Genomic DNA, 25,687 nt, shown 5'->3' on the forward strand with positions numbered 1-25,687 from the left:
TATAACATATAAGCATATAATTGATTGTCAGCTGGCATATGATATTCTTTCCGTCTGCATACACTTGATACATGCCCAAATCTTTTGCATATATTAACACTGGAGGGGCTAGTGCAAAAATCCTAGCTTTACATGAAAAGGGAGAGATTTAGCCAAAAAAAAAAAACGATAATATGGACAAAGTGGGTCAGGCAATGTGCACCAATCACTTCACCTACTTCCTCAGGTCAATCATCTGCATCCATTTCATGTGAAACCCCATAGATAACCCCCCTTGATAGGCGCCATGCTTCAGGAAATCCATGCACAAATCATTCCATTCAAAAATCTTTTTGGAGGCATAATGCACACTTCTTCTGTTCCGCGGACACAACAAATCTGAATAAGACCAGCTTGTGACTCTCACCGACCCCACCTCACCCAACGCATCTATGACACTCCTCGTGACTTCCTCAAAACCCTCACTCCGACTAAACAAATCTAGGGATTTCTTAGTTTCCATCACAACTTTACTTATTTGGTTTCCTTTTTGTTTTTCACGACTGTAGGCCCCTCGTTCTCACTGTCTGGTGAGTGTCTATTTGCAACGTGAGACATGTTTGATAGAATTAAGCAACGCGCGTTTAAGACCACATTTACCCTTTGTTCTCCCTTTTTACGTCTGACCTTAACAAGAGATGGATCACCGTTGTTTGATACTGTTTTCCTTGGTTTATTTGGCGTGGGTTACGGCCAAACAGTAGCCTGTGTTGAGTTTGGTTAATAAACCGGGAATTCATATACACAATCCTCTGTCTGGACATTTGATCATTTATGCTCTAGCCAGGTCATTACAGTGTGTTTATGTAGCACCATAATACCATAGAAGTAGAAGAATGCCCCCACCTATTCGGTCATGGCTAAAGGGTATACAGCTTTTGTTGTTGCATTTCAGATAACCCTTTTCCTAACCTGCTACGTTAGTTCTCCTAACCTGCTCCAAAATTCAAATCTGACAAAAGATGTAGCCCATCTAGTCAAAAGCCACATGATTTCACATCCTCCAGCCTGCCTTCCATCTTTGAAGATATAGATTCTGATGTTGCACAGAATTTCTATCACAAAGAGATTTGATGAGTGTCCACTGGGTAGCTGAGCGTAGTGGGAAAGAGTTTCATGTAAGTGTGGCATATAAAAACATGAGCAGGGTTGGTAAAGCCCGTAACTGTTTGCTTGCTTACAATAACAAATTCTGGCACCTGAGACTCATCAAACTGGCACAATAATAAGAGCATGGTCATACCTGTCCCCTCTTCCTGCGCTGACAGAGTTGGGGTGTATCTGAACAACTATCTAGTCTCCTCTGACACACTGACCCACCTGCACTGATTCCACTCCACCTTCACTGAACCCCTCTATCCAGCATTTTCAGTCAATGACTACTCATCAGTGTCCATGTGCTAGGTCTATAATTGGCCTAGAGATGGGGAGAAAGGAGGGTGATTATGAATGTTTACTAATAAACTGCTGTTCTCGAGTCCATGACAGAGATGGTGTTCAGACCATATCCTGTTCAAGGGGATCAGTTGACCTAGAAGATAAGGCAAATAATGCGCATTTCCATGTAATGGTTTGAACATTTCAGTGTTCTGAATGACCTCCATTCTCAATATGTTTTTGTCTCTGAGGTCAAGTGTTTAATCCCAAACCACTACACTTCTAACCCCAGCAGGTATTGGGATAGAGAGATAGGGCACACAGAGATAGAAGTCGATATACAAAGTCAGCCATGCTTGACTTGCATCGCACCATCTGTCTCCAACTTTTAATGAGACACCAGGAAGAGAAACAAGACTTCAGCATAGGGAAGAGGCTGGATTAATTCAAACAGACATCTTGTTAGACTCCAGCTCTTCTCCAAGGTAATGGTCTGCTGTGTATTTTTGCCGCATCGTGGATAGATAAAAGGAAGAAGGGGTATGGTGCGAGGTGCTGGAGTGTCTCAGCTTAACCTTCTATATTTCCCACTGCAACGCCAGCGTGATTTGTACTTCTAACCCCTTTTAAACATTGTGTGTTTGAGCTACATACTTCTGGGTTGTACCACTGGATTCATCAATTTCTTCTGCACCAGCTTTGTCAGTGTGATTAACGGGGGCCTTGCTAGAGCTCTGTTTGTGGGACAAATGCGGATCCCGATGGGGCGAATCCCGATGGGCCTCCACAAGCATTTTTTCCAAAAACGTCCGTAGAGTTATCTAAAAGCTATCTATGAAAAGCTGACTCTCACAAACATGCCTTTGATGCTCAAGTGTCGTTAGAAGGGGTTCAACTACATAGTAGATCATAGGAAATCCAGGGACATGTCTATAATAGTGTAATAGGATCATAGTTGCTGTAATAAACTCATGGTCACTGACTAGTTGGATATTAATTTACCACTGAGCAATTTCTGTACGTACAACATTCATAGAAAATCATTTTTAAAACAGGTTTTTGCTTTCTCTGACATTAGTAACAAAATAAACTAACGAATGTAACGGTTTATGTCAAATTGTTTTGTCCTACTTGTATCCCTGGTTTTCCTAACAATAAAATGGTAAACCTCTGAGGCTAAATATAAAGGGCTGTACATTCAGATAAATGAAAAGCAGATAAATGAAAAGCAATATTTGTTTGGGTCTCAGGTTTAAAAACCTTTTCGATGCTCTTACATTTATGGAGATAGCGGCTCATTAAAAAACATCAATCTACACACAGGATTCACCAGTCTCAGCTTTAATGTGCTGTCTTATGCAGCTTCTAAGCTTTTTAAGGAGCACATTCTTAGATCATGTTCTTTCCCTTATCATCCTTGCCTACCCTCAGATTACAGGGCAGAGTCAAATCCAATTGATAGATTGTGACAGGAGGCCAATTTAGCATGTCTAATGATACGGAATGGGTCGTATTTTCAAAGGATTTTCCTGAGGCTGTTTTACATGAGCCCTATGCAGTCAATTACTGCTGGATAACAAACTCAGATATAACTCCTCTGTTATGTATAAAATAGGCTAGGTCTTTCCATGTGAAGTCACAGATACGATCAAGTTCAATCCCAACATATTAAGGATAGCGTCAGACTTGTCTTTCAGACTCAAATGTACAATCTCTTGTACCTCACTGAAGGACACATCCATAGCACCAGTCTCTCAATGTAAAGACCTTGGGCAACAGGGACATACAGTACACTTAGGGGACAGTAGGGACTGTGCTCTTCAGTGTTCCTAAAGGATGCCAGGTTACTACTGCTCTATCTGCATTACTGCACATGGGTAAAGGTACACAATGCCAGCAAATAGACTAGAGCAAGGGTATTCAACTCTTACCCTACAAGGTCCAGAGCCAGCTGGTTTTCTGTTTTACCCAAATTAGTTGCACCCACCTGGTGTCCCAGGCCTAAAGCAGTCCCAGAGTAGAGGTGAACAGTGGGGGGGAGAAAAAAGCAGTGGAACTGACATCAAGGTCTAGAATAGAGTTTGAGGGGACTAGAACAACAAACAAGTCTTTCAGTTCTTTATTAACTGAAAAGGCTCATTGTCAAACATAAGGCACATATTTTCCTGCACAGATGTCATACCGAGCAACTCAAAAGTCAAAGTTGTCAGTAGCTTAAAAAAAGTACAAAGTGTGTAGCGCTGGGATTGTACATGGAATACAGTGTCATGTTCTCCTGTGACATATTCACAATCTGTCCAGTACAAACACCACATTCAATCAGGACAAAATCCTGAGTTGCATTCAACTATTCGAACAGACAGGACCAATTGCTGGCATGTTAAAATACGTTTCTTTTTCTTCAAAAAAATCACACATTTGTGGATGTATACATTCTACAGACATAGCTTGGACTGCTGGCCTTTGTCATGTGACTTTAATCTTAAAACACATTGCTCAACAATGCCAGTAGATTCATTAAGTCACACTTCCTCAACCTGTCACCTGATTAAAACATCCCCAGGTCAAACTTGGCAAGCTATGCCCTAAAAGTCCTTTTGTAAACAGGAAATTGAAACTAAGAGAGCACCAGAACAAAAATGAATCCTACTGTTGTTACAGAGCAATTGATAGACATGTAATGCAGTGTTTCCCAACCCTGGTCCTCCAGTACCCCCAACAGCAACCCACCTCATTCAGCTCATTGAGGCTTGATGATCAGTTGAGTCAGGTGTGTTTGTCCAGGGTTTCAATAAAAAGGTATACTGTTGGAGGTACTCGAAGACCAGGGTTGGCAAACACTGATGTAATGGATATAAGTTCCGCCCTTGAGCCAACATGGCTGCATAAGTTGCCACACATCTTCAGCCATCAAAAGGCACCTATGAAGCCACTACCGTAATACCTCAGTAAATCTGATTGTTTTGCAGCTCAATTCTCGAGGCAAAACTGCACTTGGGAGGACGCATCAATTAAGACAAATGGCAGGTCCCCGAGGACCACACAGACAGATCGATATGAGAGAAAGAGGGATGAGAGCGAAAAGGTGGAATGGGGTGAGGATGGGATGAGTGACCAGAAAATGTCTATATGCATGTTAAGCTGGCAGTCAGGGGGAGGGGTGGTTTGGGGTCATCCTTTGGGTGCAGCAAGTCTCTGGGTAAATTGGGACCCAGTCCATGGTGGCAGGGCAGGGGCATGCATCCCCATTGGGGCCCAGTCATCTTAGAGCCGGTCCCTACCCTTCCCCTTGGCCCAGAACTATTAGATATTGCTCCTATGGTGGAATTACAACTACACTGCTCAGGGCTCTCCAACGCTGTTCCTGGAGAGCTACCATTCTGTAGGTTTAGGTTCTCCAGGAACAGGGTCGGAGTGAAGACCTACAGGATGGTAGCTCTCCAGGAACAGGGTCGGAGTGAAGACCTAAAGGATGGTAGCTCTCCAGGAATGTTGGAGAACTTTGGAGAACCCTGACACTGCTTATACCAATTAAAAACCTACAGACATACTAAAATTGAGGGGTTAGGGCCAAGGTGAGGGGTGTGGAACTGGTCACTACTCTATGGCTCTGGGCATGGAGGCCACGTAGACAAAGACTACGATGAGCAGCACCACCACAGCCAACGTGGGTAGAACCACTGTGGCCACCTGTGACCGGGCCTCCTGCATGGCCGCCTTACGTTCCTTCTTGTCCCTGGACGTCTCCTTCTTGGGCTTCCCCTTCAGCTGCCTCATGGTGGTTCCCTCCCTGGGTGGACACACTGCAGCACTCAGCTAGGCTCAGCCAAATCTATCAGACAAATCCTGCAGGTGCAGTGACTGCCTCTACAGTTCTGGAGGTGCAGTCGGGTGGAGGTCCACTTGCTTGCCAACACCACGCACCTATGAGTAGGAGGAGAACATGCATTAATGAACATGTTGTTTTCTATCAGACAGTGTCAATCACACTATGAACTAAGAATAGTGGGGTGGTTACTATACTTAACTAATCAGGCTACGTCTATGTATTTTGATTAATTTATTGTCATCTTGGGTTAAGTCTGACTGACTTAAGTGAGACAAGAGAACTACATATCTATATTACACTTTTAGCCAAATCCACAAAAGTGGTAAAAAAAATGACCCCTCCTAAAAATGCTACTAATTGACCGTTATTCAGTTCATCTTCCTGTGGCCCGCACGTCTAACTTTGTTCACACCGACAGAGTCATTGCGCAAAATAGTACACAGCATCATCTGGATGTGTACGCAGCATCATCTGGATGTGTACGCAGCATCATCTGGATATGTACGTAGCATCATCTGGATGTGTGCAACAAAAAGGTCAACATTTACCTTCTGCTACCATTTCTGTCAAGTCATCTACGCATACAGTTTGATGCATGCGTTCGATAAATCCAACATATGTGCCACACCAAAGGCACTGCAACTGCCGGGGCAATGCAATGCTGCAAGGCAAACGCAGCATTTCATTGGAAATTCATGTAATTCTGGTGTACCAAAATGCAATAATGTGATCGAGGTGTAATGGCAACGCTTTCACCGCAAGATTTCAGAAGAGAAATGACACCCGTCGCTATGGCAACCCGACACAGGGCAGCAGAAATGCTGCATCTTGTTGTTACTTAACGTACAAAAAAAGAAAATGGTCACTTCAGACATCTCTTCGATGCTACATTCCCGGCTTCATAAAGTGATGCAGTGTAAATTCCCTCATTGTATATGCAAGGCATTCATGTCATATTCTCCTTTAGATAATATACTGTGGATTCTGGGAGACTGGTGAAGGCCAAGGCCCATTCTCAATATTCAGCAGTGTCATAGTGCCTGAAACATTCTTGGAGGTTGCTGCAGACGGGGAGGGTCTGGACCAGTCAGCAGTAGTTCCACACATTCAGATGTACAGTAGTGGACTACTGCTTTCAGATTGACTACAGTAGGAGAGCCTCTCCACACAGTCCTTCACATCACAGCAGTGACTTAGATAACCTAGGTCATGTTCAGAAAGAAAACATTTTCAAAGTGAATAAATTATTTTCTGATATATTTTTCAAATACTGTAACTATTTGGTCTAAGTTCTCTTAAAGACAGTATTTGCTTCGAGTCTAGCGTTCCATTCGCAAGGCATAATAAAAAAATAAACCAAGCAAAGTATCAAACAGTTCTTCGCCCTAAATGCCCTTGCGTTAAGACAGCTCCTTCCACACGTGCATGCTGAGTTCGGACAAACTTTGTTAGGCCTACAGAAACACCTATAAAAATGTAACCAACTGATAGGATAAACAAGCTGCATTCCTTGCCAAATGACAACAGTTTTATCAAAAATTCAAAAATGGACTGATTGACTGAAGTGGCAAAATATTTTTGAACCAAGCCCTTTCCTGTTTCAGCATGACAATGCCCAAGTGTTAAAAGCGAGGTCCACACAGAAATGGTTTGTCGAGATCAGTGTGGAAGAACTTGACTGGCATGCACAGAGCCCTGACCTCAACTCCATTGAACACCTTTGGGATGAATTGGAACGCAGACTGCGAGTCAGGCCTAATCATCCAACATCAGTGCCGGACCTCACTAATGCTCTTGTGGCTGAATGGAAGCAAGTCACCGGAGCAATGTTCCAACATCTAGTGAAATGCATTTCCCTGAAGAGAGGAGGCATTTAAAGTAGCAAGAGGGGGGCAACTCCATATGAATGCCCATGATTCTGGAGTGAGATGTTCGACGAGCAGTATGTATGCGTGTCCACATACTTTTGCTCATGTAGTGTATGTGTAACAGGTAGGATACCAAACCACCTGGTGTTCAGCAAGATATAAAGCTTCATTTACAGCGGTTGTCCACACGGTAGATAATATGTGCACAGCATGTTGCTAATATGAAGCCACTTAGTTACCACTTATGTTCATGTAGACCGTAAGTATTTAGCTAGTTCGCCTAGTCTTTGGTTCTCGACGAGAAAGATCCACAAGTAGTCGACAGGAATTAAACCATTTTTTTAAGTGTAATTTCACGTAATTATCTGGTTGATAGTTTTCCCCCTTACCTTCCTCGTAGTTCAACAACTCCTCTACATGTGACCGACTAATATAGGCGACAATGTAATCATTTATTATCAGCGTATATTTCACAAATCATTAGCCTAATATAGCAAATAACTAAGTTAAGAACTTCAACGCCGAAAACATGGTTTCGAGTAGCCTAACGGTGTCTCATTAGCTCATTCCCTAATGTTAGCTAGCTGGAACCCTGTAGCCAGCCATAACGTTATTGACGTTGGTTCATACTTGCGCCACCTCTCCCAGTCGAAAATATAACGAGGTTGCTAGCCAAGTAGCGTTACTTCAAGTTACTTTTACTTACCTCCTTCAATTAACAATATCCACGTTTCAATGTTTGGTTTTCACAAAACAAAGGAAAATAACATCCACCTTGAATTTGTAACGTTATGCGCTTCTGTTTTGCCCGTGTAACCACGTCCAGTTTCACCAGGCTGCTGTTGCTCTGCTACTCACTCCGCAGACTGCCCCTTGTACCTATGTCTATTGCCGCGTTCACTTACTACTCGGGACTAGGAAACTCGGACATTTCCGACTTGCTATAAGTGCTGAAACGCGACACGTGTATACAGCAACTACAACCAGTTAGCAAGTCTGAAGTTTCCTTGTTCTGACTAGCAAATGAACGCGGCATGTGGTCTGAACTCGGGAGATTACGTGGCAAACTGCAATAGAGCTCAGACAGAGAATGAGGCCAAATAGACTCACCAGTGCGCCCTATAGGGCGGGAGCGACATATAAACTGTAGTACATATATATTTTCCTGTCTTGCACCTCTAGATGGGGTTAAATGTCCAATGTTACTAAGCAAAAGTTAGATTCATAAAATGGCGCCTATATTTTTTTTCCTATGTATTATTTCTTACATTGTTACCCCACTAAATCTTAAGTCTTATTACATACAGCCGGGAATAACTATTGGATATAAGAGCAACGTCAATTTACCAACATTGCGACCAAGAATACGACTTTCCCCAAGCAGATCCTCTCTTCGGACCACCACCCAGGACATGACGCAGAAGGGGCAGGTCAGGCTTCGAAAACGGGCACATCGCTCTACACTCCCAAGTATACGACTCGCCAATGTCCAGTCTCTTGTCAACAAGGTAGACGAAATTCGAGCGAGGGTTGCCTTCCAGAGAGACATTTTCTGTTTCACGGAAACATGGCTCTCTCGGGATATGTTGTCGGAATCGGTTCAGCCACCGAGCTTCTCCATGCATCGCGCCGACAGAGATTAACACCTCTCTGGGAAGAGTAAGGGGTGGGGGTGTATGCTTTATGATTAACAACTCTTGGTGTAATCATAACAACATACAGGAACTCAAGTCCTTCTGCTCACCCTACCTAGAATTCCTTACAAGTAAATGTCGGCCATTCTACCTACCAAGAGAATATTCCTCAGTTATTAGCCCCCCCCCCCCCCCCCCCAAGCAAACACCAAGACGGCCCTCAAGGAACTTCACACTCGACTCTATGTAAACTGGAAACTATATATCCGGAGGCTGCATTTATTGTAGCTGGGGATTTTAACAAAGCAAATTTGAGAACAATGCTACCTAAATTTGATCAGCTAATTGATTGTATGACACGTAGGGCTAATACTCTCGCACACTGCTACTCTAACTTCCGCAATGCATACAAAGCCCTCCCTTTGGCAAATCCGACCACAACGCCATCTTGCTTGTCCCGGCTTATAGGCAGAAACTCAAACAGGATGTACCAGTGTCGAGATCCATTCAATGCTGGCCTGACCAATCGGAAGCCACTCTCCAAGATTGTTTTGATCACATGGACTGGAATATGTTCCGATCAGCCTCAGAGGACAATATTGACCTATACGCTGACTTGGTGAGTGCGTTTATAAATAAGTGTATTGGATACGTCGTACTCACTGTGACCATTAAAACCTGCCCTAACCAGAAACCGGGGATGGATGGTGGCATTCTCATAAAACTGAAACCGAGATCCACTGCATTTAACCATGGAAAGAGGCCTGGCAATATGTCTGAATATAAAAAGTGTAGTTATTCGCTCTGCAAGGCAATCAAACAAGCAAAATGCCGGTACAGGGACAAGATGGAGTCGCAATTCAACGGCTCAGACACGAGACGTATGTGGCAGGGTCTACAGGTAATCACAGACTACGTAAACAAAAACAGTATTGTCACAGACAATGACGTCACGCTTCCAGACAAACTAAACACGCCCGCTTTGAGGATAATACAGTGCCACCGTCGCGGATCGCTAACAAAGATTGCGCCGCCCCCCCCCCCTCTCCTTCTCAGTGTCTGACATGAGTTAAACATGTTAACCCTCGCAAAGCTGCTGGCCCAGACAGCATCCTTAGCCGCTTCCTCAGAGCATGCGCAGACCAGCTGACTGGTGTGTTTACAGACATATTTAATCGCTCCCTATCCCAGTCTGTTGTTTCCACATGCTTCAAGATGGCTACCATTGCCATTGCCATTCCTGTACCCAAGAAGGCAAAGATAACTGAGCTAAATGACTACCGCCCCATAGCACTCACTTCTGTCATCATAAAGTGCTTTGAGAGGCTAATCAAGGATCATATCACCGCCACTTTACCAGCCACCCTAGATCCACTTCAGTTTGCATACCACACCAACAGGTCCACAGATGACGCAATCGCCATCACACTGCACACTGCCCTATCCCATCTGGACAAAAATAATACCTATGTAAGAATGCTGTTCATTGACTACAGCTCAGCATTCAACACCATAGTACCCTCCAAGCTCATCATCAAGCTGGAGGCCCTAGGTCTCATACCCTCCCTGTGTAACTGGGTCCTGGACTTTCTGATGGACCGCCCCCAGGTGGTGAAGGTAGGAAACAACATCTCCACTTCTCTGACCCTCAACACTGGGGCCCCACAAGGGTGTGTGCTCAGTCCTCTCCTGTACTCCCTGTTCACCCACGACTACATGGCCAGGCATACCTCTCATCAGACAACATACCAATCATCAGACAACATAACAGTAGAGGGTTTGATCACCAACAACGACGAGACAGCCTACAGGGAGGAGGTGAGGGCACTCGGAGTGTGGTGTCAGGAAAACAACCTCTCACTCAACGTCAACAAAACAAAGGAGATGATTGTGGACTTTAGGAAACAGCAGAGGGAGCACCCCCCTCTCCACATCGAAGTGACACCAGTGGAGAAGGTGGAAAGTTTTAAGTTCTTGGGCATACCCATCACAGACAAAATGAAATGGTCCACCCACACAGACAGTGTGGTGAAGAAGGCGCAATAGCGCCTCTTCAACATCCGGAGGCTGAAGAAATTTGACCTGTCGCCCAAAACCCTGACAAACTTTTACAGATGCACAATCGAGAGCATCCTGACGGGCTGTATCACAGCCTGGTACGGCAACTGCACCGCCCTCAACCGCAAGGCTCTCCAGAGGTTGGTGCGGTCTGCACAACGCATCACCGGGGGCAAACTATCTGCCCTCACTTTAAATAGTGCCACTTTAAATAATGCAACTTTAATAATGTTACATATCTTACATTGGCGTAACCCCACCGCCATCTCGCACAGTACAAGACGAGAGACTCAGTTTGTTTTACTTTAACAACAAACTACCTAATAAAAGTTTACAGTAGTTTTCCTATTCATATCTGGATCCTGGGACGCAGTTAGTGTTATCTCTGGGACCGCTGATATATGTCCAGGGATCCTAGCTCAAACAAGGTGGTAATACATTGGCAAAGCAACTAGCCTAGCTGCTAGCTATCAAGTTAGGCAACCTGGGCTAATATTGCTGGATACCAAGCACGCTAAGTGGTTAGCCCTTATGGCTAGGGCCACTTCAATTTGTCTCGGTTTTAGCACAACTGAGTTTCCTGCTGCTGGCTCTCTCATTTCACAGAGTGAATAGAGGGCTCGTCCTATTATCATACCTCCAAAAAAAGACGAGGTTTACATCTCTGCTGGGCAGGTAAGTGAACTCTCGGAGATGCAAAAAGTATTCTCCAAGGAAATGATACTTCAGCAGAAAAATAACTTTAAACAAATGATCATAGAGTCTACCAACAAACGGCTGGACAACCTAACTAAAGATGTACAAGACATTTAAACAAGCTGTCAGTTCACAGAAGGATGTGGATGTATTGAAGACCACACAGGATACACTTTCCAGCAACTGTTCCTCTATGCGGAATGAAATCACCACAGTCAGGGAGGGCCTCCAGAACATGTCTGGGGAGGTTGATTACCTGGATGGACAATCGAGGAGAGATAATCTTGTAATACATGGTATCCACGAGAGCCAAAGTGAGACATGGGCTGAATCAGAGGACAAAGTTCGAAAGCTGTTTTATGAGGAGCTACAACTGGATCAGCAGGTAGAGCTGGAACGTGCTCACCGGTCTGGGAAACCAGGGGTCACTAGTGGTGAGAATGGAACCAGACCCAGGCCAATTGTAGTGAAATTCCTCAGATTCAAGGATAAGCTTGCAGTCCATGAAAAAGCCAAACGCCTTAAAGTGTCCTTCATCTTCATCAATTTTTCAGATGCAGTCCGTCAAAGAAGAAAGGAACTAATACCAGCCATGAAGGCTGCAAGAGAACGAGGTGACATAGCATATCTGAGGTATGACAAACTGATTGATTGTTCACCCTCCCTCCCATGGAGTTAGGAGGCGCGACAGACACATGTAATTTCAGCCCCACATACACACACTGAGTATCTCTCTCTCAGATTCCAACTCTTGATTCATGTTTGGACATATAAATACTGTAAATCTACCAAAGAACGGTCTGTTAATTGCTCACTTGAATATATGCAGTTTAAGGAACAAAATTCATGAAATATGCTGTGTAGTGCAGTCAAACAATATTCATGTATTGGCAATATCAGAGACTCACTTGGACCCTTCTTTTGAGGATGCTGAGATCTCTATACATGGACACAATTTGTTCATGAGGGACAGAAATAGATATGGGGGTGGAGTTGCAGTTTACATCCAGAATCATATTCCAGCAAAACAACGTAAGGACTTAATGTTGAATGGATTAGAGGCACTATGGGTACAGGTGCATTGACCACATTTGAAACCTATACTAGTTGGTTGCTGCTATAGGTCACCAAGTGCTGATGTGAAATATCTTGATGTAATTTGCAAAATGTTGGATAAGGTATCTGTCAAGAGAATTTTCAATCCCAATGATAATAACTAACAATTATTAAAGCTTTGACTAATTCCCGAGGTTTGTAAGACTGGGTTTAATACAAATTAGGCAAAGACCATAATTTGCAAATAAATTCATTAAAAATCCTACAATGTGATTTTCTGGATTTTTTTTCTCATTTTGTCTGTCATAGTTGAAGTGTACCTATGATTAAAATTACAGGCCTCTCTCATCTTTTTAAGTGGGAGAACTTGCACAATTGGTGGCTGACTAAATACTTTTTTTGCCCCACTGTACATAGTCACTTTAACTATACATTCATGTACATATTACCTAAATTGGCCCGACCATCCAGTGCACCCGCACATTGGCTAACCGGGCTATCTGCATTGTGTCCCACCACCCGCCAACCCCTCTTTTTACGCTTCTGCTACTCTCTGCTCATCATATATGCATAGTCACTTTAACGATATCTACATGTGCATACTACCTCAGTAAGCCTGACTAACAGGTGTCTGTATATAGCCTTGCTACTCTTTTTTCAAATGTCTTTTTACTGTTGTTTTATTTCTTTACTTACCTACACACACACACACCTTTTTTTCGCACCATTGGTTAGAGCCTGTAAGGTAAGCATTCCACTGTAAGGTTGTATTCAGCGCACGTGACAAGTAAACTTTGATTTGATTTGAGGTCCGTACAGTTTATTCAGAGATCGTTCTGAAGTCCATAATACAAAAACATCTATTTTATAACTTGCTCCCTGCCTACGCACATACCTCCACACAAACAGTAGATATCCTACGCACATACATACCCACGAACAGTAGGTGAGTTGTATCCTTCCCCAGAGTTCTCACCACTGTTTATCACTACCCAGCGATGTCAGTTCCATTCCCCTGAGATTAGAGGAACCTTGAAAAGGACTCCCTGTCCTGTTATAAGTTTCGCAGAGTTCTAGCCACACACACACAAACACACACACACACACACACACACACACACACACACACACACACACACACACACACACACACACACACACACACACACACACACACACACACACACACACACACACACACACACACACACACACACACACACACACACACAAACAAACACACACACACACACACACACACACACACACATTTCTCTACCAAACCTTTTTGGACTTACGTTTAGTACTTTAATCATTCATTATACATGCTACATAAACTAATAATCACTAATAGTTACGTTTCAGGGTGGAATTGTTTAATCATTACCTTTAAGCATATCAGTATCTGATGAAAATAGGGAAATATATTTTTTGGGAGATATGAATATCTAATTTTTTAATACAATCTGTCCAAAGGGAAAGAAAGTTATTTATGTTGCCAATGTATGTAACCTGACCCAAGTTATGACATTACCAACCAGAACGTTCACTAATAGGTCTGGTATTACATCATCAACTTGTATCGATCACATTTTTACTAATATGGCTGAACATTGTTCTAAAGCTGTATCAGTGGCACTAGGTTGCAGTGATCATAACTTGGTTGCACTCACTAGGAAAACTAAAATGCCAAAGGCTGGCCCTAAAATAATCTACCGCAGGTCCTACAGAGGGTTCAATCAAAACTCATTTGTGGATGAAATTAAGAATGCGCAATGGTTAGAAGTGTGTAGTAAGGATGATCCTAAAATGTCATTAAGTTTATTTATGAAATTATTTATGAGTGTAGCTGATAAGCACGCCCCTTTAAGAAAATGCACTGTGAGGTCAAATGGTGCCCTATGGATTGACGATGAGCTGAGAAATTTAATGATTCAACGTTATGATGCCAAAAAAGTAGCAGATGCTTCAGGTACTTTGTTTGATAAGCAAAGTTATTGTAAATTAAGAAATATTGTGACCAAGTTAAACAAAGGAAAGAAGAAGGGATTATATCAGCATAACATTGATGAAGTAAAGAGGGATGGGGAAAAGCTGTGGATAACATTGAACACTATTATGGGTAGGAATTCAAACATGTCTGCCTCTTTTGTTGAATCAGAGGGTAAATTTATTACTAAACCACATGACATCGCAAACTATTTCAATTCATATTTTACAGGCAAAGTGGACAAGTTGAGGAATGCTATGATTCCAACTGATGGATCCATGTCATGTACCCTTATAAAAGATTGTATCATGAAGGAGAGGCAATGCAGGTTCAAATTTCATCAAGTAAAAAGGAAAGAGGTAGAAAGGATGTTGTTGTCTCTTTCGGATGAGTCGCCTGGTACAGATAATCTAGACACCAAATTGCTTGGAAAAAAATAGTATCTGTACAAATCAAGGATTATTTCTCATGTAATGGTCTGATATCGGGTTTCCATACAAAGAAGGGCATTCTACAAGTACGCCCTTAGCACAAATGACAGATGATTGGTTAAAGAGTATGGATGATAGGAAGTTAGTTGGTGCAGTGTTGCTGGATTTCAGTGCATGAACTGTTACTAGGAAAACCCAAATGGCTTCATGTTAAAAACATTACTTTCTAGTCTTCTGATTTTCTTTAGGAATGTTATATTTTTCTAAAAACCACAGTATTTTTCAGTCCAATTAGTACATACTAGCAACACGCATAATCACCAAACCAGACAGGCAAATTCAGTGCAGCTAAAACAACTCAAGCCAAGGACAAATCACCTTAAATCTACAGTTTTATATAGAGCTATAGCTGAATGCAACTTTTTACCAATTCATATTTCTCAGGCAAAAAGTAAACCACCTTCAAGAAAAAAATCAAAGAACATCTAATGTGATAGACCATATGACTGGACAGGAAGTAGAAAGAACATCTAATGTGATAGACCATATGACTGGACAGGAAGTAGAAAGAACATCTAATGTGATAGACCATATGACTGGACAGGAAGTAGAAAGAACATCTAATGTGATAGACCATATGACTGGACAGGAAGTAGAAAGAACATCTAATGTGATAGACCATATGACTGGACAGGAAGTAGAAAGAACATTGAATGTGATAGACCATATGACTGGACAGGAAGTAGAAAGAACATCTAATGTGATAGACCATATGACTGGACAGCAAATAGAAAGCATCAACTGAATGTTAAATGTGTTTCCTGTCAGATATTTGAATTATCTGTATTGTCTACTTGTTGAATGTTTGTGAAGTCTTGATTGTGGTTATTTGTAATGTCTTGTTAATTAGTGTTGGACCCCAGGAAATTAGCTAGCGTTATGGCGTTAGCTAATGGGGATCCTAATAAAAATTACAAAATTACATTACTCATATCACATACTGTAGTGAGACCCAACCACTGGACACTTTAATAAATTGATCACTAGTCACTTTAAACAATGCCACTTTAAATAATGCCACTTTAATCATGTTTACATATCTTACATTACTCATATCACATGCATATACTGTATTTTATACCATCTACTGCACCTTGCCTACGCCGCTTGGCCATCGCTCATTCATATACTTATATGTACATATTTTCATTCACCCCTTGTAATTTGTGTGTATTAGGTAGTTGTTGGGGAATTGTTAGATTACTTGTTAGATATTACTGCACTGTTGGAACTAGAAGCACAAGCATTTTGCTACACTCACATTAACATCTGGTAACCATGTGTATGTGACTAATACAATTTGACTTGATTTGATTTAGAACGGTTGGTGAGCTGCTCAGCATACAGTAAAGGAACTGGGTAGCCTACATAGTATATCTCTGTGAATAATTCTGCCTTTAAATATCATAACACATGTTCAAAGTTGTCTTCTAGCCTACTCTTTGGCAGTTACCTAACAGTTACCTAACACCTAACCTCATGGACCCTATTAATCAGGTGTATTCAAACAGGGCTGGAACAAAATCATAGCTCTCCAGAAAGGGTTGGGTTTACTCAGTTACAGTTCATATAAGAACATCAGTGAATTGAAATAAATAAATTAGGCCCTAATCTATGGATTTCACATGAATGGGCAGGGGCACACCTTTGGGTGGGCCTGGTACGGTATAGGCCCACACACTCAGGAGCCAGGCCTAGCCAATTTCATCAGCTGTCCGGGTGGCTGGTCTCAGACAATACCGATAGATGAATAAGCCAGATGTGGAGGTCCTGGGCTGGCGTGGTCACACGTGGTCTGCGAGTGTGAGGCTGGTTGGATGTACTGCCAAATTCTCTAAAACGACGTTTGAGGCGGTTTATGGTAGATGAATTAACATTACATTTCCTGGCAACAGCTCTGGTGGACATACCAGCAGTCATCATGTCAATTGCACATTCCCTCAAAACATCTGTGGCACATTGTGTTGTGTGACAAAACTACACATTTTAGAGAGGACTTGTATTGTCCCCAGCACAAGGTGCACCTGTGTAATGATCATGCTGTTTTATCAGCTTCTTGACATGCCACACCTGTCAGGTGGATGGATTATCTTGGCAAAGGAGAAATGCTCACTAACAGGGATGTAAACACATTTCTGCATATAATTTGAAAGAAATAAGCTTTTTGTGCATATGGAGCATTTCTGGGATCTTTTATTTCAGCTCATGATACATGGGACCAACACTTTACATGTTGCATTTATATTTCTGTTCAGTATAAATAGCTATACAACAACAGTAAATTACAGTAGTGGTATTATTGGTAAGAGGTTAGTAATTAAGCTTGTTCAGACCGGTACAGTAACTAGTTCCACCATGTTGTTTTGAGGAGGGGACCAAGAACCCGATGGTCACTCTGACAGAGCTCTAGAGTTCCTCTGTGGAGATGGGAGAACCTTCCAGAAGGACAACCATCTCTGAAGCACTCCACCAATCAGTCCTTTACGGTAGAGTGGCCAGACAGAAGCCACTCCTAAGTAAAAGGCACATGACAGCCACCTTGGAGTTTGCCAAAAGGCACCTAAAGGACTCTGACCATGAGAAACAATATTCTCTGGTCTGATGAAACCAACATTGAACTCTTTGGCCTGAATGCCAAGCTTCACGTCTGGAGAAAACCTGGCACTATCCCTACGGTGAAGCATGGTGGTGGCAGCATCATCCTGTGGGGATGTTTTTCAGGGACACCTTCCAACAGGACTGATGGTAGCGCTCACCTTGTCTTCTCCGGACAAGCTCGATGGAAAAATGAACAGAGCAAAGTACAGAGAAATCCTTGATGAAAACCTGCTCCAGAGCGCTCAGGAACTCAGACTGGGGCGAAGGTTCACCTTCCAACAGGTCAATGACCCTAAGCACACAGCCAAGACAACGCAAGAGTTGCTTCGGGACAAGTCTCTGAATGTCCTTGAGAGGCCCAGCCAGAGCCCGGACTTGAACCCGATCAAACATCTCTGGAGAGACCTGAAAATAGCTGTGCAGCGACGCTCCCCATCCAACCTGACAGAATTTGAGAGGATCTGCAGAAAAGAATTGGAGAAACTTCCCAAATACAGGTGTGCCAAGATTGTAGCATAAAGAGTAAAGAATCTGATTTTTTTTTTTTTTATACATTTGCAAAAATGTTTTTGCTCTGTCATTATGGGGTATTATGTGTAGATTAATGAGGGGGAAAAAACAATGATACATTTTAAGAACAAGGCTGTAACGAAACAAAATGTGGACAAAATCAAGGGGTCAGAATACTTTCCAAATACGCTGTACAGTGCCTTGCGAAAGTATTCGGCTCCCTTGAACTTTGCGACCTTTTGCCACATTTCAGGCTTCAAACATAAAGATATAAAACTGTATTTTTTTGTGAAGAATCAACAACAAGTGGGACACAATCATGAAGTGGAACGACATTTATTGGATATTTCAAACTTTTTTAACAAATCAAAAACTGAAAAATTGGGCATGCAAAATTATTCAGCCCCTTTACTTTCAGTGCAGCAAACTCTCTCCAGAAGTTCAGTGAGGATCTCTGAATGATCCAATGTTGACCTAAATGACTAATGATGATAAATACAATCCACCTGTGTGTAATCAAGTCTCCGTATAAATGCACCTGCACTGTGATAGTCTCAGAGGTCCGTTAAAAGCGCAGAGAGCATCATGAAGAACAAGGAACACACCAGGCAGGTCCGAGATACTGTTGTGAAGAAGTTTAAAGCCGGATTTGGATACAAAAAGATTTCTCAAGCTTTAAACATCCCAAGGAGCACTGTGCAAGCGATAATATTGAAATGGAAGGAGTATCAGACCACTGCAAATCTACCAAGACCTGGCCGTCCCTCTAAACTTTCAGCTCATACAAGGAGAAGACTGATCAGAGATGCAGCCAAGAGGCCCATGATCACTCTGGATGAACTGCAGAGATCTACAGCTGAGGTGGGAGACCCTGTCCATAGGACAACAATCAGTCGTATATTGCACAAATCTGGCCTTTATGGAAGAGTGGCAAGAAGAAAGCCATTTCTTAAAGATATCCATAAAAAGTGTTGTTTAAAGTTTGCCACAAGCCACCTGGGAGACACACCAAACATGTGGAAGAAGGTGCTCTGGTCAGATTAAACCAAAATTGAACTTTTTGGCAACAATGCAAAACATTATGTTTGGCGTAAAAGCAACACAGCTCATCACCCTGAACACACCATCCCCACTGTCAAACATGGTGGTGGCGGCATCATGGTTTGGGCCTGCTTTTTTTCAGCAGGGACAGGGAAGATGGTTAAAATTGATGGGAAGATGGATGGAGCCAAATACAGGACCATTCTGGAAGAAAACCTGATGGAGTCTGCAAAAGACCTGAGACTGGGAAGGAGATTTGTCTTCCAACAAGACAATGATCCAAAACATAAAGCAAAATCTACAATGGAATGGTTCAAAAATAAACATATCCAGGTGTTAGAATGGCCAAGTCAAAGTCCAGACCTGAATCCAATCGAGAATCTGTGGAAAGAACTGAAAACTGCTGTTCACAAATGCTCTCCATCCAACCTCACTGAGCTCGAGCTGTTTTGCAAGGAGGAATGGGAAAGAATTTCAGTCTCTCGATGTGCAAAACTGATAGAGACATACCCCAAGCGACTTACAGCTGTAATCGCAGCAAAAGGTGGCGCTACAAAGTATTAACTTAAGGGGGCTGAATAATTTTGCACGCCCAATTTTTCAGTTTTTGATTTGTTAAAAAAGTTTGAAATATCCAATAAATGTCATTCCACTTCATGATTGTGTCCCACTTGTTGTTGATTCTTCACAAGAAAATACAGTTTTATATCTTTATGTTTGAAGCCTGAAATGTGGCAAAAGGTCGCAAAGTTCAAGGGGGCCGAATACTTTCGCAAGGCACTGTATATACCCATTAACACGTCTATCAGTAATAATTAAATATTAAAATTACAGTTTACTTCTATAAAAAATAAATCAATATGAATTATGTGATTCAAGTACATCTGTAAAGCTCATGAAATGTGAAAAGGATAAAGCTATAAAAATGTGTATTATCAATTTAGCATTTTGTCAAATTCAATTATTATTTGAATTGACTGTGAAATTAATAAAACATGTGGTTTCATCAAAACATGCAGACTTAAAATGTGAGTACATACACTTGGAGAAGTCAGCCATGCTTAAGGGACCACAATCTACACAAAACATGAACACAAAATCAACATAATCCACAACCAAAATTATAAAGTGGTTATTTCCACCCACACCACCAATGGTATTACTTTAAAAAATAATCATACAATTTACCTTGTATAATGACATTGTCAGTCCAAATAAAATGGATCAGCAACAGTAATTATGTAAAAGTAGCAAACTAGCACAAACCTACTGCCATGACTGGAGCGAGAGCGGAAAAGTCTGATGGGACAGCAAATGATTGAAACGGTTACATCCTGAACCTAACACCTTAACTGCTCCATTATAGCGCCAGTGGTTATCTGAATCACCCTAACCGGAACCCTAACCCTAATCCCAATCATTGCGGTAAATTCTTTGTGCTGTGAATAAAGTAGCACAGACCTGGTGGCCATAAAGCTCCAATTAGACTCCTGTCCATCCTCCTGGTCATAGCCTTGGGCATAGCCATACTACACAGCATCATCCCGCACATGGGGCTGTGATACAATACTGAGAGAAAGATGGAAAAACACACAGGTCACTGGGTTACAAACATAAAGGAACACACACAGAACATATTTATGAATTAATTCGCACCTATCACACATCCCACACTCTATACATCAAATCTGCATTAAATCATTTCATTGCTCAGCCTCTGTCACATACACACACACACACACACACACACACTCACTCACACACACACTTGTCTGAGTAGCATTGGTCCTTGCACAGCCTCTCCATCTACTTTGTGGACAGACATGAAGGTAGTAAAGGCACTGCTCACTCCTGATTGGATGCTAAGCTCTGAAACAAACAGACAGAAAGACAGACAGAACGATAGGGATAGAGAGACAGAAAACAATAATTTTTTAAAATTGCAAATAAGGTAGCGACTTACCAGTTTTTATTGGGGCACTCTTCTTAGAATCTTGACATACTGTATGTTAAACAATATTAACACATAACAGTAGAAGGCAGAGCCCTCACCTTCCCAGTGAGCTGGACATATAGCAGTGCACTTTGACCCTGGAGGAGAACTATGATTGGTGGAGACAAAGGGGTGACAGACACCCCCTTTGGGACATTCCACTTGACTGAGATGTCCACCACAGCCGGCTGCAGGGCAAACCGGAGGGACTGCATCACCTGAGGGAGGGAGGGAGGGAGAAGAAGCAGTAGAGAGTTAATTATTATCATAATTATAATCATGTCAGAGAATAAGGAAGCCGTCACTTCACTTATGCGAACATGCACGCACATACACATACTCTCACAGACAGTCGTGGCCAAAAGTTGAGAATGACACAAATATACATTTTCACAAAGTCTGCTGCCTCAGTGTCATTAGATATTTTTGTCAGGTGTTACTATGGAATACTGAGTATAATTACAAGCATGTCATAAGTGTCAAAGGCTTTTATTGACAATTAGATGAAGTTGATTCAAAGAGTCAATATTTGCAGTTGTTGACCCTTCTTTTTCAAGACCTCTGCAATTCTACCTTAGCATGCTGTCAATTAACTTCTGGGCCACACTGATGGCAGCCGATTCTTGCATAATCAAGTTTGTCAGAATTTGTGGGTTTTTGTTTGTCCACCCACCTCTTGAGGATTGACCACAAGTTCTCAATGGGATTAAGGTCTGGGGAGTTTCCTGGGCATGAATCCAAAATATCAATGTTTTGTTCCCCAAGCCACAAAGTTATCACTTTTGCCTTATGGCAAGGTGCTCTCGGAGGATGTGTTGGTACCATTCTTTATTCATGGCTGTGTTCTTAGGCAAAATTGTGAGTGAGCACACTCCCTTGGCTGAGAAGCAACCCCACACATGAATGGTCTCAGGATGCTTTACTGTTGGCATGACACAGGACTGATGGTAGAGCTCACCTTGTCTTCTCCGGACAAGCTTTTTTCCGGATGCCCCAAACAATCGGAAAGGGGATTCATTAGAGTACTTTACCCCAGTCCTCAGCAGTCTACTCCCTGTACCTTTTGCAGAATATCAGTCTGTCCCTGATGTTTTTCCTGGAGAGAAGTGGTTTCTTTGCTGCCCTTCTTGACACCAGGCCATCCTCCAAAAGTCTTCACCTCACTGTGCGTGCAGATCCACTCACACCTGCCTGCTGCCATTCCTGAGCAAGCTCTGTACTGGTGGTGCCCCGATCCCGCAGCTGAATCAACTTTAGGAGACGGTCCTGGCGCATGCTGGACTTTCTTGGGCGCCCTGAAGCCTTCTTCACAACAATTTAACCGCTCACCTTGAATTGACATAAATACAAATCAGTCTTAAGAAGACAGTGATAGTAATTGCAATGAGCCCAACAATTGACATAAATACAGGAGTCTTGTATAGGAGTTTATAGTGTTTCTACTGTTGAAACACTTTTACAACCAAGTTGACGTCTGACAGATTTTAAATGAACAAAATATGTTGGTTGGGTGACTAAACTACATAAGGTGTTATCGTGAGCAATGGGAGAATAGAGTCTGCAGACACCACGCATACAGCTGCAAAACAACGTGTAGTGTCTTTACAACAGTAGGTAACACTGAATGCTTCAGTTTACATTACTGACAAGCTATTAGCAAGTTAGACAGACAAACCATGACATTTTCCCCCATTCCGAAGTCCCCACATCATGCACTGAGCTAAAAGTGAACTTACCTTGTATTCACTATAAAGTAGTGGGTGGTGGTCACGAAGATGACTCAAGAGATTTGAAGTGTTGTCCCCTTTTGCTGCGATTTTTGTTGTTGTTGCATGTTCTGCAGACAGGGTGACCATCTTCGATTAAGTTTCCCACAGCACTCGTATAAAACCCCAAATATGACCACACTTCAGATTTGGTCCTCTTAGAAGGCTGAAAAATTCCTGATCTGTCACTGCCTCCTGCCATGTTTTCACACAAAACAAAACCCACGTTGCACGCTGCGCCTCCATCAGACTGTTGCTAACTTTGGTTGATGCTGGTCAGTATTTACCGTGCTGATGATAAACAATTATTCACTTAAGATTGACTTTGAGTGTCCCTGTGTAAGAATTTGCAAGACAGGTATTTCTGTTTTGTATTTTTAATACATTTCCAAAAAATTCTAAAAAAACAATTTTCGATTTGTCATTATGGGGTATTGTGTGTAAATTGATGAGAATTTTTTTTTTTTAATACATTTTAGAATAAAGTTATAACGTAACAAAATGTGGAAAACGGGAAGGGGTCTGAATACTTTCCAAAGAACACACACACACACACACACACACACAGTACCGTGGTTTGGGTTTTCTCTGTGTTGAGGTAGTTGAGTGGGTCCTAGGGACAGTCTACAGATGGGATGAGGGGACGACGCATGGGCACTGAGGGACAGACTGTAAGGCACAGAACCAGCAGGCACCGAGGACACCAGGGCACTGCCACCACTGCCATTGTCTGACCCTTAGAGAGAGATTGGGTCAGGGAGGGAGGAGGAGGGAGAGAGACAGAGAGTGAAGAAAGAAGGATAGAGAGGAGAGAGAGACCCACAAATTAGCATGTTTTTGTTCTGGCCCAGCACTTCTACCTTTCAACTCAACTACTCACCAAGACCTTGATTCATTCAATCAGATGTGTTTAAGATAGACTGGAACTAAAGCCTGCACCACCCCCTGTGGGTCTCCAAGAGCAGGACTGAAGACCACCACCCTATGGGGCCAGCTGCTGGTTCCTAGTCACACTGCTGCCCACAAGGTTTTACTTTGTTTTACACTGCACTATGATGTATTAGTGGTTTATGTCTCTCCATACAGGGGTCCATGTTCTTACCCTGGGGTTGATAGCGGGGGTTGAGCACAGCTGGAAGGCAGAGCCTTAGGCCATCGTCAGCCTGTACAGCCAGCTCTGTCACATAGTCCAGGCTGACAGAGGCCTTCTCCCCTGGAGGCAGACTACCTACACTCAGCTTGAACACATCCGGGCTCTCATCACTCTCCTCCAATAGGAAGGCCTGCTGGCCCGAGCTCAACAAATCATCATACTGCTCCCGCGCCTGAGAGGGGAACAGAGGAACACAAGGACGCATCATCAGCCAGAGACAATAGTGATATGAGAGTGGTCAAAAGGATAATACTGAATCTTGAAGCTCCGCAAGTCATAGACTGCTTGGTTAACAAATTGGGTATAGTTGCCCACAGTAAGACTTTACACCAAGTTGTTCTTAAACCTGTGTAGTAACTATGTAACTATGAATCCTGCAACAAATTATACTTTTGTGGATCTGCATTGTTGCTTTTGTCTCAATGTTGACTTGTCATCTCCCCTCACCTTCTGTTTCTCCTGAACCTCAGCCACCACCTCAGTCTGTCCTATCTTGGCGCTGAACCTGCAGACAGCAGCCTCTCCTGGTAGAGGGAAAACAAAGATGGCCTCCAGAGGGCTCTCCTCCTGGTTCTCATACTGCAGAGTGGAGCTCACAGTGGCTACATGCCCCTGGACACTCACCTCCACAGCAATACTCTTCAGAGGCACTGCGAGAGGGAGCGATGGATGGAGAGAGGATAAACAAGATACTGATGAGAGCTCATGCCTGGGAGAATGAAAATCCACACAGACATGGAAGTAAACAATCATTTCTGCTTTCAAACAGTACCTGGTTCATTCTTGACAGTTACCAATCCACAGCAGTTCACCATTTTGGCATCTGAATGGGGAAGTCAGGTGTCATATTATTGTCCTCTTAACTCAAAACAAGCACTGTTTACATCACTTTGATTAAGTTTGTGTTTGAAACAGTAAACATTCAAATCTTGATTTGCCAAGTGTTTTCTGATGAATTGTTTTATAAAGGCAGCCACCGAATGCAACTACTGACAGTATGATGAGAGCCATTGAGAGGTTTATCTAATCGTTGACAGTCATGCACCACATCTGCTGTTTGCAGATAAAGAATGTTGCTTTGTACTTTGTACTGTTAGGTTCTAAATAAACATAGTAAAAACGAACGGACAAATAGTCATATATTATTGCTCTTCTCAGAACATATTTTCTCATACAACAGTTGCTTTGTGCAAAAAGGGACTTTATCAAGCCTGTAGTTCATTTAAACAATGAACAATGAAATGATCATCAGCTTGAGCAATAATGTCAATCTCTGTCCATTGTCCATCCTGTGTAACCTCTAGTTGAAGTCGTCATAGAGATCCCATTCAATGATTCTAATTCCTAATTCTTTCAGACTACTGCAAAAGGATTTGAATATGTAAGACCCTTATTTTATAGGAATGGACAGAGCCCGGTCTTAAAAGTCAAGTAACAACCTTTATTCAAGAGAGTACTGAGTACACACACATTTTACCACAGGTTATAAACTGAAAATGACGTCAGCGTTTTCTAAATGTTCCGTCTCTTCTTGATACTGGTAGAAAGGCTCTATAGCTCTCAAGCCTTCCCTCCTCGCCTAGAGCCA

The 25,687-nt window shown here is 42.5% G+C and overlaps 1 protein-coding gene and 1 long non-coding RNA gene across 2 annotated transcripts; both read right to left on the reverse strand.

Annotated features, from left to right (window-relative positions):
* Positions 1 to 3,520: 3,520 nt before the first annotated feature.
* On the reverse strand, positions 3,521 to 8,205 carry LOC118944058 (uncharacterized). Its single transcript, XR_016491427.1, has 3 exons — positions 7,820 to 8,205; positions 4,882 to 5,340; positions 3,521 to 4,788 (listed from the first exon to the last, which is right to left on the reverse strand). It is a non-coding gene; the product is annotated as an uncharacterized LOC118944058 (long non-coding RNA).
* Positions 8,206 to 23,971: 15,766 nt separating this feature from the next.
* On the reverse strand, positions 23,972 to 24,918 carry LOC110503392 (von Willebrand factor A domain-containing protein 5A-like). Its single transcript, XM_021581741.3, has 3 exons — positions 24,872 to 24,918; positions 24,547 to 24,749; positions 23,972 to 24,271 (listed from the first exon to the last, which is right to left on the reverse strand). The coding sequence occupies exons 1-3, from the start codon at positions 24,912 to 24,914 to the stop codon at positions 23,987 to 23,989; spliced, it is 531 nt and encodes a 176-aa protein (XP_021437416.2). The 5' UTR covers positions 24,915 to 24,918; the 3' UTR covers positions 23,972 to 23,986.
* Between the last annotated feature and the right edge of the window lie 769 nt (positions 24,919 to 25,687).

Source organism: Oncorhynchus mykiss, chromosome 24 (genome assembly GCF_057628025.1).
Source record: "Oncorhynchus mykiss isolate SJ-2025 chromosome 24, ASM5762802v1, whole genome shotgun sequence".
NCBI lineage: Eukaryota > Metazoa > Chordata > Actinopteri > Salmoniformes > Salmonidae > Oncorhynchus > Oncorhynchus mykiss.

What these genes read in the sequence shown, in the direction of transcription:
- LOC110503392 (XM_021581741.3), bottom strand. Translation starts at nt 24,914, where the DNA reads ATGGTGAACTGCTGTGGATTGGTAACTGTCAAGAATGAACCAG. An exon ending in AACTGTCAAGAATGAACCAG is followed by an intron (nt 24,750 to 24,871) that starts GTACTGTTTGAA and finishes TCCCTCTCGCAG; the next exon opens with TGCCTCTGAAGAGTATTGCT. An exon ending in AGGTTCAGGAGAAACAGAAG is followed by an intron (nt 24,272 to 24,546) that starts GTGAGGGGAGAT and finishes TTCCCCTCTCAG; the next exon opens with GCGCGGGAGCAGTATGATGA.